The following is a 26902-nucleotide window of genomic DNA, read 5'->3' on the forward strand; positions in this document are numbered from 1 at the left end:
AGAATGGGGGGGGGGGTGCAGATCCAGAGTGTCATTGTAGCATAAATAATGGCCCCAGGTTTAGGCTCAGCAGGGACAATGTTCTCCTGGCAGGAATCTCAGCCAGTCAGCTCAGGTCTCCAGAGCTGCCTTCCTTCGAGTCCTCTTTAAGACTTCCCTCGTGCTCCACATTCACGTTGCCAAGTTGACCTTCAGAAGCGGTGATGAATTGGTGATTGATTGGCTGGAGGTAGCCTCTCATCAGTTCTTTCTTATCTTTGTTCCCTGGCTGGACCATCTTCTGAGAGCCTGGGATTCACTTTGCTGGTCCCCAGGTCCCTATCGGACTTACTGTGTCTGAGGAAGAACAGGACCATGACACCAAGGGCCCCTTACTAAACTCAGCACCCCCTCGATTTGCTCACTAACAGTACAGATTTATAGAGTCAACCTCGAGGGCGCCTCAGAGACAGCTGCAGCCCAAAGCTGGTGTCCAGGCACTCATGGAACGGGAAATACCTTTATAGGCCTCCGGGTAGGAATTGCTGAGTTGTTTCCTGTCAAATTGGAAAGCTCTCTGGACCTAGGGAATTATCATCGTAGCCTAATGGGCCGGAATAATCCGTCTGAGGTTCTGAGATCTGAAGCAAGTCATGAAAATTTATCACTATTATTATTTTTATTATTTTTAATTACCAGGAACTCCGACAGGGCATGCGTTCACCCTCATTAAATGGTGTCCAGAGACTGCAAGAGAAGAGCTGCTCTGCCTGCATTTTGCTTTAGTAATTCTCCACTTTCCCCTATTTCTTTCTTTGTTTTGATTTCTGTTTTTTAACCACTTTATGTGCTTATGTCTGTATATGGTGTGTATGTATTTTTGAACCATTAAGAGACTGTAGAGGAACTAGCAAGAGATCTGTACCCGGAAAGAGTGATTCAAATTTAAATTCCTCCACCTACCACTGTGTGATCTTTGGCCAGTTGCTTAACCTCTCTGGACTTCAGTTTCTTCATCTGTAAAATGAAGATAATAATGGTAACTACCTCAAAGGATTGTTAGAGTTAAATGAGATAATGTATATAAAAGTATTAATAGCAAAATATGGCACAGAAGAGGAACTAAATTAAGCTAATTGTTGTTATCACTGCTGTTGTTATCATTATTATGTTTTTAGCAAATGGTTACTCCTGCCTGCTGATCTTATTTGTCTGTTCCCAGAATGTTGCTATTTGCAAAGTCTCTGCCCATTTGTCCCTGTAACTAATAGACACGGGTCGGGTTTCCCAGTCTTTTGTGCAAAAGTCAAATATACTGGGTTATAAAATTTAATTGATAAATAAAGTAAAAGCACATCTGAATTATAAATGAGTTCTGACCACAGTTTGCCCAAGTCACACTACTGAGTGTCCTGATAGGATGGAAAAATAACTTCGTTGTGACAGTTTACAACTCATACGGGCCTTTCAAATCCTCAGTGTGGTTTGGTCACTGAACCTAGCAGAGTTCAAATGCTGAGTTGTTTCCTCATGAGCTCCTGTAAGGAGGACCTGGCTCACTCAACTACAGCTCCATCAACACTCTTTTTCCAACAGCTCCATGTTGGGACCCCCGCCAGGACACCGCTCTCCCCTTAAAGTCACAGAATGAAAAGAATCCACTCCCTCCCTAAAATGCAAGGCTCATCTAGCAGTTTTTGGCTGAGTAGAGAACACGGACTAACATCCTTGGCCGGTTCTCTCTTCTTTCCACTGCCTTTTGCACTTTGCATGTGTACTGGAGTCACATCATAAGTTAGGCCTCAGTACTCTTCTTCTGCATTTTCTGTGCAGTGCTTTATGGAATATTCGAGGTCTCTGTTAATTTTGTGTAGCCCCATAACTAAAGCTTTGGTTTAGGAAAATCAGCCCCAGTAACAGAAATATCGTTGGCTTCAGAGTCAGACAGACTTGCCATCAGATTCCTCTCCAGCCGGGTTAAGCTGTATGATCAGGCATAAATTATTTACCTCTCTGAGCCTTGGTTTCCTCATCTGTGCCTCACTGGGTTACTGAGAAAATGGAATCGGATGACGTAGTAAAGCTCTTCACGTGGTGCAGGCACAGAGCAGGTGACCCACTGTTATCCTCCTGTCCCTCTTTCTGGGTTGGTCTCTGAGACACTTTGACCTTGGGCCCTAGGACCCCTGAAGAAGTCGCTTGGTATGATTATAGCTGTATATAGTTCACCCAGCACGTGAGGAGAAGCTGTGCAAAGCCACCACATATAATTTTGAATCGTCAATGAAATATTTGCCCTCTGGAAAGTGAAGTTTGAAAGTTTCTGTCAATCACAAGAATTTTGGGAAAATGATAAAATCTCATGGAATTTAAGTGCAGAATAAATTCTCATTTAAATTAAGGAATCTCGTTGTTTTAGTCCCACATTAACATAAATGAAGCTGCATTATGAAACAGTAAACAATAATAGTTCTACACAGATTTATGGAGTACCTCCTCTGTGCTGGGCACTGTTTTAGGAGGCAGAGATACAGAAGTGAACAGAACAAAGTCTTGTCCCCTGGTATTGCAATTATTACAGAGTAGGCACTGGGTGCTGTGTTAACACTGGATGTGTATTTCTTACTATGTCCACCCCACCAACCAAGAGGTAGGAATTGGTGTCCACATTTTACAGGCAAGGGAGCAGAGACTCAGAGAGGTGCGTCGGGAACCCAGGTCTGCCACTGGCTAGAGTTATGGCTCTTTACCACACCAAGTGGCCTCTCCACAGGAAGTCTCTGTCCCTCCTCCAGCGTGTGTGAAGTCCCTCCACTACAAAGTGTCACCATTTCCTTAAAGAAGCCTCACCTTTGCCGGTCAGATGCTTACCTGTGTTCTGTTTTCTCCTTGTCACAGTGGACTGCATGGACCCCACGTGTTCTGGCCGAGGCGTCTGCGTGAGAGGCGAGTGCCACTGCTCTGTGGGATGGGGAGGCACCAACTGTGAGACACCCAGGGCCACATGCTTGGACCAGTGTTCAGGCCATGGAACCTTCCTCCCAGACACAGGGCTTTGCAGCTGTGACCCAAGCTGGACTGGACACGACTGTTCTATCGGTAAATGCAGGGAGAAGAGGGAAACTGTGAATGGAGGGAGGAGGTTTCTATTGGAACATGTTCACCCTTCAGTCCTGATCGGTGCCCTGACCCTGTCCTCAGTCTTGTAGCAGTGGGTTACCCATGTCCCTGAATGCTTTTCTTCTTTCCCTGAATTCTAGCCTTCAACACCTCTACTCTCAGATGGGCAGAAGATTCAAAATCATACCCTCACATCATTCCTTCCGTAGTGGTGGCCTTGAGATTCAAAACATTGCCCGTTAACCATGTGAGTTAAATTACAGATGTGTTTCACTGAAATCTCGTCTCTCACATTAGATGCGAAGCAAGGCCATAGGGGACAGTGTGCCCTGGTGAGATCTGCAGGCATGGAGCTTTCAAAGACTCGTGTCCCAGCTGTCAAACACTTTGGTTTCATCCATTCCTCAGAAGGAGATCCAAACTCAGTATAGTATTTGGGGTTCTCTGTCATCTGGCCCCATCTGCCTTCCTGGCCAGATCCTCTACTAGACTATAAGTTCCACAAGGATAGCAAACATGTCTTTAGTCACCTCTACATTCCCAGGACTCAGCATAGGCCTGGCCCACAGCAGCTGCTCAGTCAATATAGATGAATGAATGAATGCATGCATGAGTGAACACGGGATTGAACGTATTCTTGATGGTGGTATTTATTTTACCACATGGTTTATACATATAAAGTTCAAAGGATAATTCTGTTGGCCCCCTTCTGTTTATAAGCACTTTATGATGTGTAGACCCTCTCAGGGTGAAGAATAAATGAGAACACGTGTGCGTCACCCAGCACAGTATTGGTATAGAGTAGATAGGTTCACTTCTAATGTCTCATTTAAACAGTGTCCTCTGTTTAAATCCACACAAAAACCCTGTAAGAAAGGCATCGTAATCCCTGTTTTACCAATTAACATAATACTTTACTCACTGAGTACTTATTAGACACCCACTGTGTACTCGGCACTCTTCTTATCAGAGAGTGAAGTCCCTACCTTTGTGATCTTGCGTTCTGGGAGGGGGCCAGGGAGCCAGCAAACAGACCAATGAAGAGAAATCAGCTGGTAAAGCAGCTCAGGCCCAGAGAATTTTTATGGAAACCCTGCCCAAGGACACACAGCTAAAACGTGATAGCACCTCCAACTGCCTTATTTTACCCTAAATCACTTTCCCCACCACACCACGCTGTTTAAACAAAGTGAAGCTCCAGTGAACTCATCATGTTGCGTATTAGCAGTTCTGGCAGTGATCTGGAAAGATGGTGGAGACCTTTGTCAAAAATGAAATCCATGCAACATTTGCACCTTTGGAATACTTTGGATTACCTTTCCCCATTGAGTGGAGAACTGATGTTCAACACACAGTCTAAATTAGACTTTTATCCTTGTTTGCAAAGCCCGTGTGAAGACATGATTGCAAACACAGATGCGCAGGGTCTTAGGAATAATTCTCTTTATATAGATCTGTTTATGGCAATATAATAAATGGTCCTCTTAAAGCTACGCTGGGTTCTATTGCTCATTATGTGGCTACAAAGCTAATTTATGACAGGTATATAACTGTCCGTGCGTTGCTAATCCCCGATGAAACTCCACAGCCTCTGGCAGAGGCAGGTGTAACTTTGGTGAGATCACTAAGTACTTTAGTTGGCCCTGTAAAGCGAGACAACAGAACCAGTGGGAGGGCCATTGACTAGAATTATAAGAGTTCATCTTCCTCAACTCTGTGTACACCGCTCGCCATCACTGGTATCAAACACGTATGTGGCCTCCTGTGGGAAGGCGAAGGAGCTCCATGTGAGGGAAGAATCCCTGAGTCAGCAGACCTGGGTTCACACGCTGACCCTGCTACTTACTAGCTATAACTTTGGGCAAGTTACTTTACGTTTCTGAGCTATGAAATGGAGATGATAATAGTACCTACCTCCTGGGCTTATTATTTGGAAAATTATTATTTGAAGAACTATTTAAGATAATGTAAAAAAGCACTTAGCATACTACTCGGTCCATGATATAGGCTCAATAAATGTTCACTATTGTTGTGATTATGATTAAAACATCCATTGCTGAGAGCCCTTGATATTAATGAGGATATTTGATAGAGGCTGGTTGAAATACGCCCTTTCAGAAGTGTGGATGATAGTTTTTAAATCTCTAACCTATAACTGAGTAAAACAATGTCATGATTTGTCACAAGACCAGGAATTTAAAAGATGACTTCAAAATTACTGTCTCCCTTTGTAATAGTAATAAATTTGTGTTTGTTGAGTGTTTCACAGCATACAGAGATATTTCACATACACACACACCGCCCCCCCCCCCCACACCCACCCCAACAACAGCCCCGTAGGCAGGGTGACGGGTGTGGTATCATCTCCTCTCTCCCCTGAGGCTCAGAGAGTTGCAGCGACTTGCCTAAGGCATGTTAGTGCTGGTGCCTAACTTGACAAAGCTGGGAGTCAAAGCCCAGCCTGGGCCCCAGGCCTAGCCTGCCTCCTGGCACTCTGTGCTGCTGCCCCACTGTGGCTGCCAGGCCGCTGTTTCTCCTCAGCTGTCACTTACGCTCTGGAAGTCAGTTTAAAGGCTAGTGAAACCACGTCAGTGGTGGTTCTCTCTCTGCATCCCCTAATGTATAGGCAGGACCCGCCTGGGCTCGATTCTGGCTCCGCCACCTGCTCACTGTGTGACCTTGGCAAGGTACTTGACTTTTCTTGACTTCAGTTTCCTTATCTGAAAAATGGAGATAAGATAACACCTCAGAGGGTTACATGATCATTACATTACATAATGTATGCGTGCTCTTAGAGCAGTGCCTGCAGAGAATGAGTGCTTCATGTCTTTTTCCTACCTCCCTTCCAAGGGCGTTTTCACTGAGTGGAAGCTTTTTTTAAATTTTTTTTGTGAGGAAGACTGGCCCTGAGCTAACATCTGTTGCACGTCTTCCTCTTTTTGCTTGAGGAAGATTGTCTCTGAGCTAGCATCTATGTGAATCTTCCTCTTTTTACTTGAGGAAGATTGTCTCTGAGCTAAGATCTGTGCTAATCTTCCTCTGTTTCATGTGGGACGCCACCACAGCATGGCTTGACGAGCAGTGCTAGACCCAAGCCTAGGATCCGAATCTGCAAACCCTGGGCCACTGAAGCAGAGTGCGTGAACTTAACCACTACACCGCTGGGTCAGCCCCCTCACTGAGTGGAAGCTTTTTGAAAACTATGGAGTTTTTGCCGTGAAGCTCTAATTGACTGAATGCCACTATAGCCGAGCGACTGTATTGATGTTCAGAGAGTTAGGACAGAGTAGAGAACAGGCACTGGACCTCATTTCAGAAGACCTGCTGTCCACTGGGTGAATGACTTCAACATTACCTAACCTGCCTGACCCTCAGTTTCCTCTTAGGTAAAATTACCTATGGGCAAATATAGGTAAGGTGGTTAGCACGGTGTCCAGCACAACTCAGACACCCAGCAAACAGTAGCTCTAGTCATATTATTTGTGTTATTTGCTCCTGGCATGGCAGGGCTGGCACAGACACTGCCCAGAGCCTTCCCATGAGGAGCTGTGGCCAGCAGACATCCTAAGTGATCTTTGCACCATCTCACTGACTGCGGGTTGTGGGTTGGCAGCTATGGGCTCCCGCCGTCTGTCCTTCTCAGGAAGGAGGACTCGCTCTTCTCTGAGATGAGTGTCTTAGTGTTTGGCACCGAGAACAGGATTTAATGAAAGGAGCTTAAATCAACATGCCCTGCACTCAACAACCAGCCTGTAATGAAATGTGAGCTGACAAGTTCCCCAGCACTTCAGTTAGGTTTGTGGAAACAGTGAAGTCAGATTTTATACAAGTGTTTACTCAGGCCCCTGGGTTCCCAGCAACTTGGCTTCCAGTTTCATCACAGAAATTCCTCCTTAAAGCCAGCCTCCTTCATGTGGTCTTCCTTCTTGACAAACCACAGAAGATAACTGTTTGAATAGATTACTGTGGCCCGGAAGATCCCAGGTTATACGCCCCACCCCTACCCCCAACACACCTCTGTCCTCAACTCTGGTCCCAGTGGAACCTCACATCCTCAGTCCTTTGGGTTTGGGCTGGTGGCCGTGGTGGTGGTGGTGGTGATTGCTGCTGCTATTGTTTTACAGATGGGAAAGAGTTGGAGAGGGGAAATGACTTGAGTAAAGTAACTCAGCTAATCAGTGGCAGAGGTCGAATTAAATCCAGACCCATTGTTTCCAAGTCTTCAGCTCTTGTATCAAGCCCCCTTTCCATCCAAAGAGGTTTCCTTGTCAGTAATCTTGCCTTTCTTCCTGATAAGCCACAGGATGGAGCATTAACTAAAGAGCCACCCATTTCTTCCAGCTCACCATGGACCAGGTACTGAGCTAAGAGCTTTACAACCATTGTCTTAGTTAAGGTTCCTAAGAACCCCGTGAAGGAAGTATTAGCAGTTCCATTTTCCAGATAAGGAAACTGAAGCTCAAAGAAGTTAAATTCCTCACCAGCATCCCTCCATTCGTAAGCAGCAGGGTCCAGATTCAAACCAAGGCTCGAAGGCCTCTCCTAATCTCTGTGGTATACTGAGCAATGTGTTGTAATCGTGCCTCGCTCTTGCCGAGCTCTGAACTCCATGAGGTCAGGGTCTATCAGTATTGCTAGAGCAGGACCTGACCCACATTAGGCTCTCAGTGATTGTTGAATGAATGACTTACATAGTGAATGGTTAAGGAGAAGGGAGAGGCTACAGCTAAAGGCTCTGCCTAGGAAGAGCCCAGCACACTACCAGACAGTCTAATGCCTTCTCTCAGGACTCCCCCCACCCCTGTCCATCCCCTCGCGCCTCCCTCCTGCCCCCAACATACACACACACACTTGCACACCCACATACACACTCTGCAGGGCTAAAACCAAATCCCTAGGCTCCTTCTCTGTCACTTTCCAGACCTAGCTCATGTTAGTTTCATGTGCTTTGCCAGCCAGCCAGAACCCCTCCTGAACAAGAGCTGGCATCATTTCACCTCCTTCGAGCCCTCTTCCCCAGGGAGCAGCCCTGCTGGGCCGGATGCCTCATCACCTTTGCATAAAGTGGGCACCACATTCAGCAGCACTGCTGGATTCCTCCCATCCACCCAAGTGCTTTAGTGGGCTTTTCATCCTCTTGGCCTGGAGCTGACTTAGAAAAGGAAAAGAATTTAACTTCTTTAAGATGGTCCTTAAAATTGGAAAAGCCTACCTTTCTTTCAGAGCCTAATAACTTCTAAAGAAGATTTCAGGCTCTGTGGCATTTTCCAAGGTACCATTTCCAATGTGATCCCTTGGATTCATCCTTTGCCCCTCCATTGGCTCTCCCTGGGGTCTTCCTTCTCCCCACCCCTAGCCTGGTAGCCTTTATCCTCACCGTCATAAATTCATTCTTCATTTCCACTGCTCTGTGAGTTCTCTCCAATCTCATCTTCCATAAATGACTTTTATTTGAGAGGATCCTCTCACTACATTTTATTCCTTTGGGTTGCTGGCTCATAGAAGCAGTATATGGCAGAGATTCTGCCTGTAAAATGCTCATGCTGGCAGTTTATGATTCTTATCATTTCATTGCAGTTGAGTTTCATGGAATAACAGGTGGAGATGTTTTAGAGATTCCGTGGTACGGTTTGGAGGCAGCATGTGCAGGCAGTAAGAATTGCATGGAATTTGGAGTGGGACCAAGCCAGGTTTTCAAGACTGGGTTTATCCATAGAATAAGGTTAATAATATCTACCGTGCTGGGTTGTTTTTCAAATTAGCTTTAATACGTATATATAAAATGCGTAGCATGGTGGCTGGCATTCAGTAAGCACTCAGTAAGTAAAGTATTACTTTATATTTTTAGAATACATGATTAAATATAAATTGGCCAAACAGTCCTTAGACTCTAACAAATTTAAGATTGAGGGCAGTTTATGTAGTGAAGGTTTGGAGCCAGAAGACCTGGATTTGATCTATGTGACCTTGAACAACTCACTTTCTCTCTCAGAGGCTCAGTTTCCTTGTGGTTTCTGACACTGTCTACCATCCTCTTCCCCAAGTCCCCAACACTGGTCACCGAGTCTAGATGAAGAGTCATTAATGTGCTGGCACATTTCTCCCCAAACAATAGCTGAAGGGCCGCACAGCATTACCATCATTGGCCTCCTCTTGGGATAATGAGCTTCCAGAGCTTCATTCTGGAGTGGAGCACAGACTCCATGGAGCACCCCAGAAAAGCTCTAGACCTGCACCTGCCCCTGACAGGCACATACATTCACTTCATTCACTCGTGAACCTTTCTGGCCTGCCTGTGTGTCAGGCACTGTTCTAGGCCCTGAGGATCAAAGAGCCGCAGTCTACTCAGGGAGCAACACCTAGTTATACAGCATATGTATAACACTTATACACAGCATGATAAGAGCCCTAACTGATGTGTATATGGTGGGGTTTAGGAACATAAGAGAGGAGCGGTGAGCTTGACCAGGAGAGAAGGCTAGGAGAGAAATCTGGGAAAGTCTTCTCCAAGGAGGAGACTTGTGAGCCCAATTGTGAGAGGGGACTGAAGGGGGCTCCCTGGTGGCAAAGGAGAGGAGGACAGTTCAGACAGAGGGAACAGCATGTGCAGAAGTACAGAGCCGTGCAAGAGAACATTTGTTTGTCAAGCCATACCTCAGTCTGACTGGAGAGTAAGAGTCACAGGGTGAGTGGAGAAAGTAAAACCAGAAAAGTCAGTGAGGTCCAAATCGTGGAGTCCACTGAAGACCTTGCTGAAAATCTCAGATTTAGAAAATTTTTCAATGCACATTGAAGATGTCCCTTTCCGACTCCATGTCAGGGCTCTTTCTTCTAAACCTGGCCTATGTTCTACCTTACCTCAGGGGGACCTTCTAGAATTCAAACTCAGATCCTCTGAGCTTCTAGTTTCTTCTCTATGACTCTCCTCCCCTACCAAAAAGAAAAGCAAATTACAAAGCATAATGAGTAACATTAACGACTGGATGGACAGGGAAGGGAAAAGCCCTGTTATCAAGTTAAGTCACAATGGTCAGCAACATAAGCCCAATGCTTTTAAAATAAACTGAAAGTAGCAACAGGGTTAAAAAAGAATTAAAGCTCTAAGCATAGCAGTTGCATTAGTGCTAAATTTTGAAAATGGTAATTCAATTTTATTTACGAGGCAAAATATAATTACATTTAAATTCGAGGGAACAGAATTTAATTCTTATTAATGACAGAAAGACTGAGTGAGATGCTTTAATGCCAGAGAAATTATCTTCTGTTCATGGATGGGAGAGAAAATTAGATTCAGCGTTAAGCATTCTCCCCTGTTACAAGTCTCATTTGTGTAGCCGGAATTGTTCCGTCTCTGAGAAGCATTAGCTTCTCAGCCCAGAAAGCACAGCACCGACATCCAATTAAATATCAAACGGAAATGATCTGGCTGGGATATTTCTGTGCAGGTATGTTATGGGAGGAGAAACTCAGGTTAGAATTTCACCCGACGAAGAATATCCATTGAAACTTGACATTTCCTGTACCCCTTCCCAACAGAGAGTGACAGCCTGAAATCAAAGTTGAGAATAATAAATATCTGAGAAATTGGTGCTGCAGCAAAGGAAAAAGAGGAGATGTTGGAGGGGGGCAGAGGAGAGCCTGCCAGTTGTCTGGGAAGTCATGTGGGGGTTTGGACACAATGAGACGGTCAGTTCCTAACATTTAATCAAAGACTGGGAAATTGGGCCCAGACAGGCGTACTACTAAATACTGCCAGAGTTAAAGGTTGATAAACTAGGAGCTGGCAGCTCTGTAATTTAGTCGAATTTCCCCCGACAGCCCTGGAACATTTCCTATCAGAATTGGAGCTCTTCAGTATGCAAATATAAGCCCTCCTGAAATTGGGCTTCAGAATCAGGTTTCTTTTGGGATGCCCAAGCTGATATCTTGTACAAAAATCTCCGGTTGTCTTCCTGAATCCAGCTGCTGCTATGATAACTTGTAAGTTTAATAATAACTATTCTTTGAATGGAAATTTTATTTACATTTTACAGAACTCCTTCAAGTATATGCTTCATGATTTATTCAAACAACAAATACAGAACCCTCTGACGTTGCAGATGGTGTTATTCCCAGGAAACCAGGGTTCAGAGAGCTGGAGTGACTTTCCCAAAGACACTCTGGGAACACAGGTTCAAGTCTGGCCTTCACTGGCTTCAGGGCCAGTAGTTATCCCCTACATAACTCTGCCATTGGCTGTTACCAAGGTTTATGCTGATGCTGTCGATGAATCAGGTATCAGGTTTATAAGATGCCACTTCATTTGGTACTACTTCCAGGAACCATGCAAATTGGATCATGACTATGGTGTACCTGGCAGGTACAGGAAAAGGGCAATGGTTTTCAGCTGAGGTTATCAGGGTGGCCTTCTTAGAGGAAGAGGGATTTAAGGTGGGTGATGGAGGTTGGATTTGAGTTGGCAGAAATGGAAGGAAGAGGCAAGCACTTTGCAGAAGCCCCTTGTGGAAGTCAAAGATTTGCAACATGTACAAAGATGGGACGACTCATGGCATTTTCTAGGAAAGACCCATAGTTTGGAATGGCTTAGCTTAGGATATTGGTGGCAGTAGTGACAGGGAGAAGAGATGAGAAGGTTGGTAGGCATCAGATCATGAGTGGCCATGAGATAGTTTAGGTTTTTTCTGTCAGTGGGAGCCACTGAAAAGTTTTCAGCAGAGTGGCAGCATGGTTAGGTCTGGTTTTAGAAAGCTTGCTCCATGTTGGCGTTCACTTGGAGGTGCCAGGGGGACATCTAGGTGGAGTTGTCCAGGAGAGAGTTAGATAGATGGGCACCTGACTGGGTGGAGAGGTGGGCCTTTCGCAAAAGGAGATCAAGGCTGGAGGTCTTTGGGAAGGGGGTTTAGCATCAGCTGTCTCTGCAGTTCACCTAGATGGGCCCTTTCAGCGGGGTTTAGGTAGTGTTCCATCCCTGGCTAAAAATACACAACCCAGTCACGTTCTTTGCCTTCTCTGCCCACCAGCCCTTTCCTGGCTTGTTATCCCTCTGCGAAGTCAGACCCTATTTGGAGTCCTCCTCCAAGCTAGGTTTGAACTCCTCTAATCAGGAAGCCAGAGACCCTCCAATTAAGATGAAGAGCAGTGGCTTACTACTACTTCCTGTGATAGGTGCTTCATAAAGCTTGAAATTCTAGTCCTGGGGGAATAGGTTTGGAGACTGCTATGCACCAATATGCTGGAATCCACTTTTCTGCTTGGTTTGAAAGCTTTCCCAGCGCCTTCAGTGAGGTGAAAGGCCATGTGGTTTCCAAGGCTCATTAGCTCTCTGCCATCCAGCTCCGTGGGACAGAGCCATGACTGGGAGCTCTGACTCTCGGGGATGGGGATGGAAGTTGAAAAGCACAGGAGAGTGGCTTGGGTTTGTCCTCAGTGTCAAAATGAGACTAATTACTGTAAGGAAGTCAGAGGCTCCTTTTCTGTACCTTCCTCCCTCTCTGGCTTCTTCCTGAAACCTACACTGAAACTAAAAAGCCATCTGCCCAATTTAGTGAGAGAAGGAGAGAGAGTGGGTGCTGTATTTGGACCAATTTGTTCAAAATGTAGGGATATCTGGCCTGTGGGAGAGAAAGTTAACTTGTAATCAGCCTACTGTGTGCCAGCTACTGTGTGTAATCAGCCACCATGGTGGCTGCACATAGGTAGACTTGAATTCCTTGAGCATAGGAATAATTTAATGTAATTTATGAATCCCCACCCTCTAGGGGTATCTAGCATGAAGTAGGTGCCCAATATATTTTTTAATCAATTTTAAGATGCTAGTAGTTAGGTATCATTATCACCATTTTATAGATGATGAAGATAAGGCTCAGAGGTGTGCAATATTTGTTTCCCATAGCTAGGAAGTAGCAGAGCAGGCTCTTATACCCAGCTTGCCCGAATCCAAGCCTCTGTTCTGTGGAAAATCATAGAACCTTGAATAGTTACATGGAGCACCATGCCACTGGAATCTGCAGTGCGTGGATGCAGTCAGGAGATACATTTCCTACGTAAGTAAGACTCACTGTGGAGTGGAGAGGATGGCAACATTCTGGAGGCAACACCAGTAGACTAATAACCCTGATAAAGACAGGTCCACATAAAGTGCTTGGCAAGGCAGGAGGTGGAAACCCCTTCCGGCTGAGGCACTGGAATGAGGCTTCAAGGAGTGGGTGGCATTGGAGCCAGAACTCAAAGCACATGTAGAGTTGAACATGTGAAGATGGGGATAAAGGAGAGCCTAGACCATGGAAGCAGCATGTGCGGAGGCACAGAGAAGAGGCCAGAGAGTGTGGTGAGACCCCCTCTTAGCCGTTTGTCTAGCTGGCCCCTTACATGACTATTTCCTATAGCAGCCATCAAGTTCTTGCTCAAGTACTGACATACATGTTACTGTGTGGCAAAGGACAAGGCATTTCCTGTGTCTGGGCCCTCGTTTTCCTGTCTGCAGAATGGCTAGATAATCTCTGAGATACCTTCTCATGCTCTGACCACAAAAACTGCTTCTCTAAGTCTCTTCCTCTTTTTCTCTCTTACCCCTAAACCCACCTAAAGGAGATCCCCTGGCCAGAAGCAGGCACTTCCTGCCCAGCTCTCTCCTGACTTGCCCTCTTTCTCCTTAACTTTCCCCTGTTCCCATAGTCCTTCACCCCCTGCTGTCTTCCTTCCTCACTCACAGCTCCCTTGTCTCTGTGCCTTTCTTCCACATCCACCTTGCAACCAGGATCCTTCCAAACACTCAACGTCTGTGATCTCGGGTGTCTGAGCTCTGTAAGCCAAATCCCATCATGCTCACGATCTTTCGCCTCTCCTGGGCCCTTCCAGCTGTAGTCCTTCTTGTACTTTGTGAGTTCTTGCTCTCATCCCCCAAGGGCCTCTTTAAAACTTCCACATCTATCCATCAGCATCCTGTTCAGCAGAGGTTCTTACCTCACTGAGAACACTGAGGCCATTGGTTAAGTGTCTTCCCATCATCCTGGCCTGTCCCTTACGCAGGTCTATACCTGCATACCACTCCACAGAGGATGAGGACCCACAAAGTCTGTCCCTCTGATTATGCTCCAGATCCAGTCCTCTCCAGCTGTTGAGAGACACCTCAGTTGTTCACATCATCCCCTCGCTTTCCCCAGTATCTTCAAACCTTCCCCTGGCTCTTTCCAGCATGTAAATAGGATATAGGTGTCATATAGTGGGCATTTACTTTATGAAAGATGTGTGTGATACTAGGCACATTACATAGTGTTCATTTAAGCCTCACATGAACCTGAGATGCTCGTGTCTATGCCCTGTTTTGCAGATGAGAAAGCTGAGGCACAGGATGAAGTAACCTACCCAAGTCACACGGTTGGACAGATGGATGGGCAGTTAGATGGCCTGGTGACTGGATAGCTGGTTAGATGATTGGGTGGATGAACAGATGGATGAGCTGATGGATGGGTGGACAGACATAGGGAGGATGAACAGACAGATAAATGGACAAACAAAAGGAGAAGTACTTAATAGGCTAAGTATTGGATCAGGGTGAGGAAGGAGACTCAGACTCCAGTTTCAGAGATCCTACAGTCTAGCTGGGGTGATGAGCTAATACATAATAACAGTCAGGAATATATGTCAGATTATGTCTGAGGTTTTGCCTAAACCTGATCCCACAGTTCACAGACCCAAAACCTACGTTAACATAGTCCCCTTTCATTCTAGCTGAGTACCTTTGAGCAAGTCACTTAACCCCTCCAAGCTATTTCCTCAACTACGATACAGGAGTGAAAATATCACTGCAGGGCTGTTGTGAGGATTTCACGAGGTAACATTTGTGTGCCACCAACAATGGTTCTCCTCTTTCTCCTTATTTTTGCTTCAAATGCTGATAAGTGTGGCTTGGACTATAAGTGCACCAGGATTTCAGAGAAATTCCCCAAGCTGTGCAGTAACTCAGAAGAGCTACTGAAGAAACGAAAAATCTTAGCAGGAATCATTTAAAATTATTTACCCCTCTATTAAAATGTTTTAAGGTCACTCTGAGAACCTCAGGTCCTAAGCAAAATAGAACACTTTTCCCTATTATCCTTTCTAGTGCTAAATACCTTATTAAAGGACTTCCCAGGAGGTCACATGGGGCCCAGGCTCTGTTTCCACATCCCTGGAATTTTAAAAACAACTTCACCTGCATCTGTTCCTTGCTCATCAGGAAAACATGCAGATCCTTAGATGGGGTCCCCTCTCTCCCCAACTCATGTCAATTTTGAGCATTTTTCCAGGTCAAAGAAATTTTATGGGAAAATCGTATGTAAGTCTCTCTCTTTAGGGGAAAGGCACAGCTTCCCCTACGAGCTATTTTAATGAACAAGATTGTAAAGTAAGTCCAGACAAATTAAAACGTAGCCATGATAGGTCCCAGGCTCCATCCAGGCTCATATGGGGATTAACATTTAATGAGAGGAGCTGGGCAGCTTTTCCCCTTATGTATACACTTTGGGGCACAATTAATCAATAGCCAAACCTTGTATCTTTCCCTACTCTTTTCACCTCTTCCTCCTGTGTCCACCAGCTGCCACGTCATAGAAAGAGAATGGGTATGATGCGGGCATTGGCATGAGGGAAGCTGTGTGTGCGGTGTAAGGACTGAGACACGTTAAAATTAGAGAGTTCTCGGCCAGAGATTGAAGAAGAAGAGTTTCTAAGAAGGTTAGGCAACAAAGGAGACTGAGCCCCTGTATAAATATATTTAACCAAATATATTTTGTGCAATATGGCACTGAGATAGAGTTGAGCGAACCCACATAACACTTTCTCTTGAAGCTTTTTTTAATTTGTCTACTCTTTCAACAAATATTTGTTGAAAACTCATGCTGTACCAGGGCTTGTGCTTGCTGCCAGGAAAGCAAGATGAATAAAACCTAGAGCCTACCATCAGGGAGCTTCCAGTCTAGAGAGCAGACAGACATGTACACAGGTGAGGCAGGGCTGGGGAAGGAAAGGAAGTGCTGTGGGTGTGGCCTTCCCTAGGAGAAGAGCCAAGGTGTTCTTGGGCCTGACCTGGTTCATCTCCAAGGTCCTGTACAGTCAGTCAAGAACCTTACAGGTTTGGAATGAGAATTTTAGGAGAGTTGGGAATTTTCACCTGATTTCAAGAGGAAGCCAAGGCTACAAATACAAATAGTTTCTAACTGGGTTTTGATGGTCTTGGCTGATGGTGCCATGCAAGGTGACCAGAAAAAGAGCTTCATACCCAAATTTTGACACTGCTACTAGAAAAGCAAATATTTTGCTGTTCATGAAGCTGTTCCTCTGCTAGGTGACTAGGAGCTGTGCTGACACAGGACATCTTAGGCCCTCATTCATCAGTTGTATATATAGCATAGTTTACGTAGAGCCTTTCACATATACCCTTTCCTTCAGTTATCACCACTCCCCTGTAGGGGACCATTATCACTCTCTCCATTTTGGGGGGTGAAGAAGTATGACTCAGAGAGATTAGGTAATTCTCCCAAGGACTCCACAAGGACACAAGGAAATTAGGGAGTCAGAAGCTGAACTCAAGTCTACCCTATGGATTGGGTACTCCATAGTATTTCAAAAGATCCCTTCCAGGCCCCGACCCTCCAGCATTTAGTCAGAAGGCTCCTATGAGATCTGAGGAACCTAATCATGTGAAAGCCAACTAGCATTTATCAAATGCTCGCTTGTACCAGGTGTGTGGCATAGGTCAGAAGTCACATCTGATCTTCTGACTTCAGTCTAGTACACTTGCCACTACACTTTGTTTCCTTTCTCATAAGAATATGTGTGTGCACAATATATTATATCCTGACTGTGTACCGGACTCCATGCTGGAAGCTTCACTTCCGTTCATGTTAACTCATTTGATTGACTGAGGCTGTGTCTGTCTGCCATGCTAGAATGTAAACTCCTTGAGGTCAGCAAAGAACCATGTCTGTCATAATCACCACTGGATTCCAGTGCCTCCTATAGGATTTGCACATAGTGAGCACTCAAGAAATTAATCAAATGAGAGCAATTCCTACAACAGTGCTCTACAGTAGTTAGTGGCATCCCCAGTTTACAAATGAGGAAATCTGAGACCTAGAAAGGAGCTGTGACCCAAATTTCACAAAGTACCACTTATATTATGTAAAAGGCATATGAGCTGTCAGAGTACATTCTTTTGCATCAACCTATTTGGTTTCCACCAACCACTCTGGGAAGTTACATCTGCTTTAATGTCAAAGCAGAATCAGAAAAGGAAAAATAAAGCAGTTCTTTTTATTTCACAGACCAAAAAAATTGAGGTATATAAAAAATAGCCATGGGGCCTACAACTTGAGGGCAAATGATAAAGCAGCATCTCAGGTTTCTGCTCCCAGCAAGTCAGTGGGTCTCTTCCACTCACGCAAAGAGACCATCTGCAGAGGAGAACCTGAACACTGACAGGTTGTGATACCATCAGTTAGCACCCCATAAACATCAAGGTCACCTGTTCAGGCCCCTTCCATTAAAATGTGTTATAGCTCATAACCCAGCTTGTAAAGGGCTGATGGGGAGGTGCCCAGCCACCAGGCAACTTCAGCTTCATGCCAGGAGAGCACATCTACGTAAACTAGCAAGGAAAGGGAGGGTTTGGATGGACAGGGCTGCAGTCTCCAGATGAGAAAAGTATGACTGAGTGTCTGGGAAACTGTGCATAGAGGATCTTATTTCACTTCCCAGGGTCTGACTTGGATGTAACAAAGGATAAGCAACAGGGCCTGAGAAGGGGGAGATCTGAGGAACCCAGGAGTTCCCTTCAAAGGAGAGCCTGCCTCTTTGCTATTGATTTCCTCGTCTGTATAAGGTCTGTCTTGCAGCATAGCTCTGAGGTTGCCGAAACAAGGAAAAAGCACCAGATGACACATCCCCTCGTACGGGTCCCTATGCTGTCTGGGTCTCAGTGGCCTCACCTCTAGGAAGATAGTCGCCAGGTGTTCTCACAGCATTGTTGTGATAGTTAGGTCTTTTCCTCATTGCGCGTAAGCTAAAAGGTGCAGAAGTGAGTGACAGCTGTAGATTGTTGGGATAATCTTTGGAATGCCAGTATCCATTTGTGTTTGGTCTGGACTGTGATCTCCTAGAGGGTAGAGGTGATAAGTTATTGATCTCTGTATCACTAGCACCAGGCACAGTTTCTGGACATAGTAGGCATACTGGAATACTATTGGAAGAAAAAATGAATCGGTATGAATTTATCAACACCTACTATATATCAAGCACTAAGCTCCCTCTGAAGTGGGTGCTATCATTGTCCCCATTTTACAGAGGAAGAAAACGAAGCTCAGAGCAGTTGAATAGATTGCCTAAAGTCACATAACTGTCAGAACTTATATTTAGAGTCACATCGGATTCCAAGTCTACACTCTTTCATCTGCACTGCTTCCAGATCGATTCATAAAGGAATGAACTACCTGTTAGCCAAGCCCTGAAGGCACACCCTCAAGTGCTGGGGAAAGCCTGCTTCTTCTGCTCTTGACCCCTGTGAACTCCACAAGCCCTGCTGCCTGAAAACACCTTGCCTCTGGCCCCCACAGCCTGTCCCTCTCCCGGCTCACACCTCGGTGAATAGAAGTGCTGTTGGCTGTTTACTTTCACATCATAAACTGCACCTGGAGAAAGTGCTGAGCAAACCCAAACAAGTGCTGAGCTAACCTTCCCTCCCTTCCATGGGGTCTCTCAGGGGAGAGTTCTGGTCCTGAACACACACCCAGGCTCCAGAGTCACCAGGGGTCATTGCCCTGCAGCGCTGTGCAGAAGGGATGGAAATATCAGACAGAACATGGGGGCCTGGAGCCTGGAGATTGTCGTTCTTTGCTTGAGGAAAGTCCAAGACATTGTCTGTGTGAGAAGAAGGAAAGGAAGCTTGCAGAACATCCTGAGAAAGCCCCATTCCTGGAGGGCTGCTGGAGGTGGTGACACTTTGCTCCACAGCCCCGCCCTCACTTGGGAAGTTTTCATAAGGGCAACTCACAGGAGATAAGCAGACAAATAGGCCTGGACTGACTTTCAGCCAAGCTGAGCAGGGTGTACATGAATTGTCTTATAGTCTCAGGCACTTGCAGCCCCAGGCACACACAGATTCATCCCTCATCCAACAAACCTTAATTAAGGGTCTGTTCTTGCCAAGATCTGTGCTGGGTACCAGGCTTAGAAGTGATCAGAAGAATTCGATCCAGCCTCGGGAGTCCCTAGTCTGACAATGAGACAGACACAGAAACAGAAAATCGCTCTACTGTGTAATCAGGAAAGGGCAGAAGCAGAATCACCACAGGGTGAATTGCAGGAGACTTCTCAGAGGAGGAAGCACATTGGAGCTGAGCCTTAGGGGTAGATCGTGCTGTGTAACATGGAGGGTGCTTATATCATAGACTCCCACAGTCTTAGAGCCGGAAGGGACCGTAGATGCCATCGGATTCTTCCTGCAGTGCATGAGGAAACTGACACCCAGAGAAGGGAAGTGACCCTCCTCAGGTCACACAGCAGATTAGTGGCTGAGCAGGCATGGATCTTACAACCCTGGTTCTTGGACATCTTGTCTAAAACTCACTGCCCTGAGAAACCTTGCTTGAGTTAGTGATCTTTGCCATGCCCTTTTCCATCATCTGCTCCACTGTGTGTTCACCACAGCCCTGATGGTCAGCAGAGGTGCTGTGAGGCGGCCTCATTACTGTCCACGCTGAACACATCAGCCAAGTCAAGGAACCTACCCAAGGTCACACAGCTCAGAAGCTCCTGAGCCTGGCAGAGAACACAGGTCCCCTGGCTCTGGGTCAGGGCCCTTTCCACCCATTTTACAGCACCCTCCCTCTTCTCTGGGCAGCTGAGAAATCCACTGTGTTGCTGCATGTAGTTCCTCCCTTTGCAGGTAATATACTTGGCAAGTTGTCTGGCAAAGGAACACACCATAAATGGTAACTCACTGTTATTGTTTTTTGATTCTCTAACAGTTTAGCCTGTACCTTGTAGGTTGATCTGGAAGGTCTGGGCCTTTGAGATCTAATTTTCCTTTCTTTCTTTTTTTTTTTTTTTTGCAAAAGTAGCTAGACCATTAGTGGCTTCTAAACCAGGAACACATCTTGGAAGGGAGTGATGGGCAAATGCAACTTGACATGGGTACCAGTTAATTTGGTTTCAAAGAAATTAAAGCTATTGAGAGTTTCATTTGAAGACTGTTGGGTCACAAGGCACAGAATCAATTCAGGGTCTCCTTCACAGCCCTGGCAGAGAGCATCCGTGGCCACGGTTGGTCAGGCCTGTTTCCTAAAAAGCCACGGTGTTTCAGAGCCTTTGCAGCCTCTGCCTGTGTAACCGTGAAGCTGTCGCTGGCCCCGAGCCCGAGGGGCTTGTGAATCAGGTCGTGTGTGTTTTGCACCATCTCACAGACGAGCCTTTGTGAGGGGCTGGGCAGGTCCAGTCTGGCTGTGCAGTGGTCCCCCTAACTGTTTACTTTGGATCAGAAAGGCCATTGAGATGGTTCTTGAGTTGGGGGGATGAAGCAGTGAGCAGGACGGAGCATAAACCCAGCAAGAGCACAGAACAGCCACCTGAGAACATCACGGGGTATGCAGGTCGGGCTCCCGGTCACCCCACCTCAATCAGAGTCAAGGCTGGAATGAAACACAGGCCCCAGAACCCTTCACGTGCCCCCACCAGACCCACAAGCATGTCGCTTGGCAGTCAGGGACTCATCCTCACTTTGTTTTCACACATAACCAGTTTTTAATTAAATTTGACTTTTCCTCACATCTGTTCAGAAGGCCGGTCCCCTTTGGAAGTGGCGAGCACAAAAGCGGGGACAGGCTGGCAAAAGGGAAAAGCAAACAAAGCAGAGCCCTTCCATCCATCCGTCTTGGGTGGGGAAGTGGGCTCGGGGCAGGCCTCTGCCTGGAGAATTGTTCTGGTCCGGGGGTCGTTGTCCACGGAGATTAGCCTCCTGATCCTCTGGAATCCCAACTGCTCACAGAAGCCGAGGTAGGTAGCCAAGTGTGACCCTCGTTCCCAACAGTGACCTACTCAATACTTGTTTTTCTCTCTCCTCCCTCCCCTGCCCCTCCTGGCCCTGGTTTCCTCCCTTGTCGTCCTCCCCACAGAGATCTGTGCTGCCGACTGCGGGGGCCACGGTGTCTGCGTGGGGGGCACCTGCCGCTGCGAGGATGGCTGGATGGGGGCAGCCTGCGACCAGCGGGCCTGCCACCCGCGTTGTGCTGAGCATGGGACCTGCCGCGACGGCAAGTGTGAGTGCAGCCCCGGCTGGAATGGCGAGCACTGCACCATCGGTATGGCAGGCCCAGGTCCCGGTGAACCTTCTCTGGGCTGCATGGTACCTTTGTCTGTCGGGCATTTCAGGGCCAAGGCTGGGCCCCCATCGCATGTGGGAACTGGGCCAAAAGTCCTTTCATCTGGCGACATTATGGTTGGCATTTCCTAGACTTCAGTTGGACTTAAACTCACAATTGGGCCCTTTTACCCTTTTCCCTCCCGATCTGCATTTCTCAGATCCCACTTTGCTGGTTAGCATGCCTTGTTGTTAGCCCCTCCCAGGCCAGATGCAGTATAGCTCTGTGTTATGGAGCTGGGGTTCAGGAATAAGGCAGGTGACTCTAGCACTTAGCAGTTGTGGGCAAGTCCCAATGCCTCTCTGAGCCTCAGTTTCCTTACCTATAAAATGGGGATAATAATGCATGTAAGGAGCTTAGCACAGGCTGGCACATAGTAGGGTGCTCCGTAAATGTAGCCATTATTATCAAATTCAAGATCTGGTTGTGGTGTCCTGGACTTAGCTCTGAGCCCTTCATGCCCACTGGCCTCCTAGGCCAGAGCTCCCACAGAGGCCTGGGGAAAGCTTCCCACAGGCCCCAAGCCACATCTGCATCCCATTAGGCCTGGGATCCCTCCCGCCCGGTCGTCAGCTTCCGTCCTGTCTGCATTTGTCTCCTTTCTCCTCTCCCGGGGGCTCCGAGGCACCGGCCCCTGCTGAAGCAGCACTGTTGGCAGCTTTCAAAACAAGCTGATCACTCCATTCCCTTCTTTCTGCCTTTCCTGCTGGTTTTGTTGATGTTAAACGCAGCCAGCCGTTTTGCTTGGTTTGTTATCCTGGAATGAACACTCACCAAAAGCTCTTTATTGAATCCACTGGTTTGTGTATATGTGTTTTAACTTCTTCCCCTTCCATTTTTTTAAAGGAAGGGTCTGTGATCAGATGGTGAGCACATGGCTTTAGAAGGCAGGATTCTGGGTACCTCTCCAGCTGTGAAGGTCACCTCTTGAGTCTTACAGAAACTAGAGGACAAGCCCCAAAGCTTTTGAAGGACAAAGGAATTTTGAGCAAGTGGAGCTACCTCTTATCTCATTTTTTTTTTAGCTGCGTTCTTTTTGTTTTGTAGCCTGAAATTAGTTTATATTCATTGTCCCTGCCCCCACAGCATCACTGTGTGTATAAATGGCTGTGGGACACCTTATACTTATTAATCATAACGGCTTCTAACTTTTGAGTATTTACAACGTGCCAAGCACTGTGCTAAGGGCTTTAACTGCATTATTTCATACTCCTAACAGTCACCCTGTGGAGGCACATGTATTATTCTCTCCTTTTCAGAGACCTGAGGCTTAAGGTGACAACTTTTAAGAAGTAGAACAGGAATTTGAGGCTTGGTTTTCTGAGCCTTGGTGCGGGGGCTGCTCACCAGCTGCCTGTTCTGTAGTCCTTGCAGGACAAGGTGCAGGTTTCCTATGGAGGCATCCAGCATGCGTCCTGCCTAGAGGCTGTGCGCTCCGAGTTCCACACCGAATGTGCCCAGCCCCAACTCTTAACAGAGCCACTCCATAGCGGATGGCAGCCCTCCATGCTTTTCCATAGCAGAATGTGCCACAGTGTCTTACTGTGAGCGTCTGGGTAGCTTCTTTATGTCCCTGTCATCTTACCTTATGATTGTCCTGGACACCTCTTAAAGAGAAGTGACCCTAGTCATCTGAGGGGCCCTCATCTTTAAACTCTGCTTTCCCCTCACCTTCACTTTTCCGCGTGACTGAGGACAGACTGACCTTTTCACCTGCCAGCCCAGAAGGGGGCCCATCCCTATTAAAACCAAAATCAGAGCCCAGAGAGAGTGCATTCTGTTTTCTTTCACTTTCTTACAGAGTCCTCAACTCACCTAACCAAGTTCCAAAAAGTTTGTGGATCTCAGACTTTTATAAGATAAAAGCATCTCATCTGAGTCCAATGGCCAGGGCTTTAGGGAAATTCTCCCTGAGTCCAGTCACAGATGATTCATGACAGGGCTCGTGGGCAGGCTGAGCTACATCTAGCATCTTGTGGATGTTTACCAGCCTGGCTTGAAGAAGATCTCTTTTGTTTTGATGCCAAGAAGTCAAACCATCCCTCCCACCTCCCCTGAACACCCCATTGTCACTCTTTAAGAGCAAATTCCTCCTTGGGATTGCAGATGCCTTTTCCCCTCTAGATAAGAAATACATCAAGGTAAATGTGCACAATTCAAGAGGGAGGTTGACAGTCTTAAATACCAGAAAAATGTCACAGGACATTGAAGAAGTAATGGACTAGTCATAGTGGCTCAGATGAAAGGACGTTGGCCTGGAATTCTATTACCTTTCATTGTGTGGTGAGCATTTCCTTTGTCCCTGTCTAATCTCCCCGCATGGCAACTTGCTCTCTGTGGGTCTCTGCCTGTGGCCAGCTGCATCCCCACCGAGAAACCCAACACCCTAGTGCTGAAGGAACACTTTAATAACCTTGTCGCATATAAAGGAAGGGGCAGGAGTTGCAAATGAGAGAAACAGTGGTGATGCCTTCCTTTTCTTCTGGAATAGAAATAAGAAGGAGAAACCCCTGTTCAGTCTTTGATGGCAACAAGAAGTTCTTTCTTATGTTTCCAGGGAGCTTCACTCCCTGTGAAGATCATTTAGGAAAGGAAAAAACTGATGATGTGAAAAGTTAGAAATTCGAAGTGTTAAATTTTCTCTTGTTATCAGATTTCGTTATTATACAGTAGGTCGTTAAAGTGCAGCTCGCTGAGATGCTTTCGGATAGCTATGTCCCACACTAGAGAAAAAGCCAGTAGGTATCCACGACACTGACAGAGACCTCCATGCAGGGGAAGCAGAAGACAGGAGGGTCTGTTTATTTATACTCTACTGCCCTCCATAAACAGGAAAGAATGACTTGATCACATAACAGCTGGCATTGAAGCATAAGACAAGTCTGGGCTCCTTATGGTCAAGTCTCCAGCATAAGAACCTTTTTACCCCAGTGACATTCCCCAGAGCAGATTATTCTAATAGGAATTAAATATCTCCTTTGGGAGGCTTCGGTCCACCTTTTCTTTCATGGAATATACTTGATTTTTCCCAAAAGAGATTGGTTTTTAGAATAAAAGGGAATCTGAAAGTGACATCCTCTTTAATGACAGTATTTTTGTCAAAAAACAAGAACGTTTCACATTGAATCTTAATTCCTTATGTTAGGAATTATCTGTCTCTTTCCACCTTCAAGAAAGGTCTTTGGTGGGAGCACTGTGGGCAGACCACAAGGGGCCTTCGGTTTCTCCTTCCATGACTCACAGAATGGGGTGGCTGAAGGAGGCCTCCAGGGGTGACAAGATTCTGGCCCCCTCCTCCACTGCCCACGGAACTGCATACCCATCAGCCCGAAACTGAGTCACCTGCTCCTAAAAATATCTCACAAATATAAAGGATTTTTCCTTTTGCTCTCACTTACTCATCACTAATACTCCCATTTTCATATATGGAACCCAGTTCTCCTAGTGCAGAAGTTAAGGTAAGATGGATTATCTGGATCTGTTTCTCATATATAGTCAACACAGAGTCATCAAAAGCATCTTTTTGGATGTCTTTTCCAGGAATTTCATGGGTCTCAACTCTTGACCTCCAATTTCTTTAGAGAAAGCTGAAAATCATAGTTAAATTTAAGAAGGTTTTAATTTTTTCCTATTTCTTTGAAAACCACCGCTAACATTTTGGATCACTTGTATGATAGTTATTTTATTCACTTCAGGGCCCCTTGTCTACAAAGTCTCAAAACACATGTGGGAAATGCCAGCTTCTGATTACATTTGTAAAATTCCAACCTTGACCTCAAAGCTGTGATTGTTCAAGATGCCAGATATACAGAATTATTTACTCGGCTTCAGGAGAGCTGTCCAATCATATAAATCTTGATTCTTAAACAAATCCTCCTCTGGGAGTAAAGATCAAAATAATACTCTGATGATGCAATTACTAGAATGAGCCAAAGCCAGACTTCACGATGAAGAGAAATTATAAAGCAAGCCCACAAAATCTTCTGGAGTTCTTTGTCCACTTAAAGACTGGGAGCTCTCAGGTTTCTCTTTTGTAATCAGACAGCCCTTAACCAGGAGCTCACAAGTCACTCACGGAGCATCTGCGCCTGAGTGATAAACCTATGCTTATCCCTTCTCAAAAACATTCTCTCACAACAGGACCTGAGACCTGACAGGACAAATGCTGACAAAGAGAAAGAGAAAATGGACAGGAATCTACCCCAAGTTATCAGAGCAAAAACTTGATTAGTTGATGGTTCTGGGAGATTTCAGCCCATCTGTGGTAGGGGGTGGGAAACTGGAGGAAAGTTAGTGGGCTTTGTGAGTCCCTCTCAGTATGGGTGCCATTGACCACTTACTCACTGATCCATCATTCAAAGAGGGAAGAGCATCAATGAATCCAAGATCTTAACAAGAACATCTCTTTGATGGTGTCATCTATCTGAAAGAAGTTCATTTGATTATAACCACCCCAAGCATCATCTGCTCTCATGATCCTTGTTTAATCTGGCCTAATGTGTACCAATGATACAGCTATTAGAGTCAACTGAGGCACCCGGAAAATAAGAATGAAATACCTATTGACATGTTCTCCACGACCTTTGATAGGGGGCCTCTGAAACTTCTTGGGATTATCCTAAGAGAAACTTGAAAACTTCTGTTGGTACAGGCAAGTCAAGGAAAGAGTTTTCCATGTGGAGATCGTAGAAATGCTAAAGAGATCTAAGACTTCACAGATTAAACTCATGCCAAAGGCTCAGAGTCTGTCTCATAAATAGATATAGGCCACCACAGTCTCCAGCTTTTTGCATAGTGACAGGAATATAGAAGGAGCATAAGACACATCTGTGCAATGTTGAAACAAGAAACATGGCCCAAGAGAAAGATGACTCTACTGCCATCCTCTTCATCCCGAAGTCCTGAGGAGGAAGATGCGGGAATTTTGTGAAGTCCTAAATCCACCATTCATAATGCAAATTTATGGACTTTATATCATCTTTTTTTAAAGTTGGTACTTTAAAATCATGATGAATTTTTAAATGACTGTACTCAAGACTGTGCCAAGATTTTCAAACAATGAAAGCAACAAGAGTATGGGCTTCTGCATATGCCTTTTATAAATAAATGGCATTGGACTTCAAAGACCCAGTTGTCACTCCATTTTCAATCACCAGAGACAGGAAAGCTCTATTCCATTCCCAGAAAACTCTTAGACTTGGTAATAACTGGCTGTTTTCTGCTTTTGGATTCACAGTGTGGCTTGAGGTCACTGTGTAGGAAAGGAATCCCTTGATTTGTGGAGTCAGAATTTGAAGCTTCGATTATCTACTTTTACCTCCTGAAACCCACAACGTTGACTGCAGCCTGAGTCTGCCTCAGTCACTTCCACGGGCTGCTATTTCTGCCTGTGGTCTGGAGAAATTAGTAAG

General features: G+C 45.8%; 1 protein-coding gene across 8 annotated transcripts in view; it reads left to right on the top strand.

Annotated features, from left to right (window-relative positions):
* The window catches only part of TENM4 (teneurin transmembrane protein 4), a 728135-nt gene that overhangs the window by 587095 nt on the left and 114138 nt on the right, over positions 1–26902 (top strand). For all 8 annotated transcript variants that reach the window (XM_070490574.1, XM_070490568.1, XM_070490572.1 and 5 more), the window contains 2 exons: positions 2878–3078; positions 21246–21431. In XM_070490574.1, the coding sequence (XP_070346675.1) occupies positions 2878–3078; positions 21246–21431 (387 nt within the window). The remainder of the gene's footprint in view (positions 1–2877; positions 3079–21245; positions 21432–26902) is intronic.

Source organism: Equus asinus, chromosome 20 (genome assembly GCF_041296235.1).
Source record: "Equus asinus isolate D_3611 breed Donkey chromosome 20, EquAss-T2T_v2, whole genome shotgun sequence".
Classification (NCBI taxonomy): domain Eukaryota; kingdom Metazoa; phylum Chordata; class Mammalia; order Perissodactyla; family Equidae; genus Equus; species Equus asinus.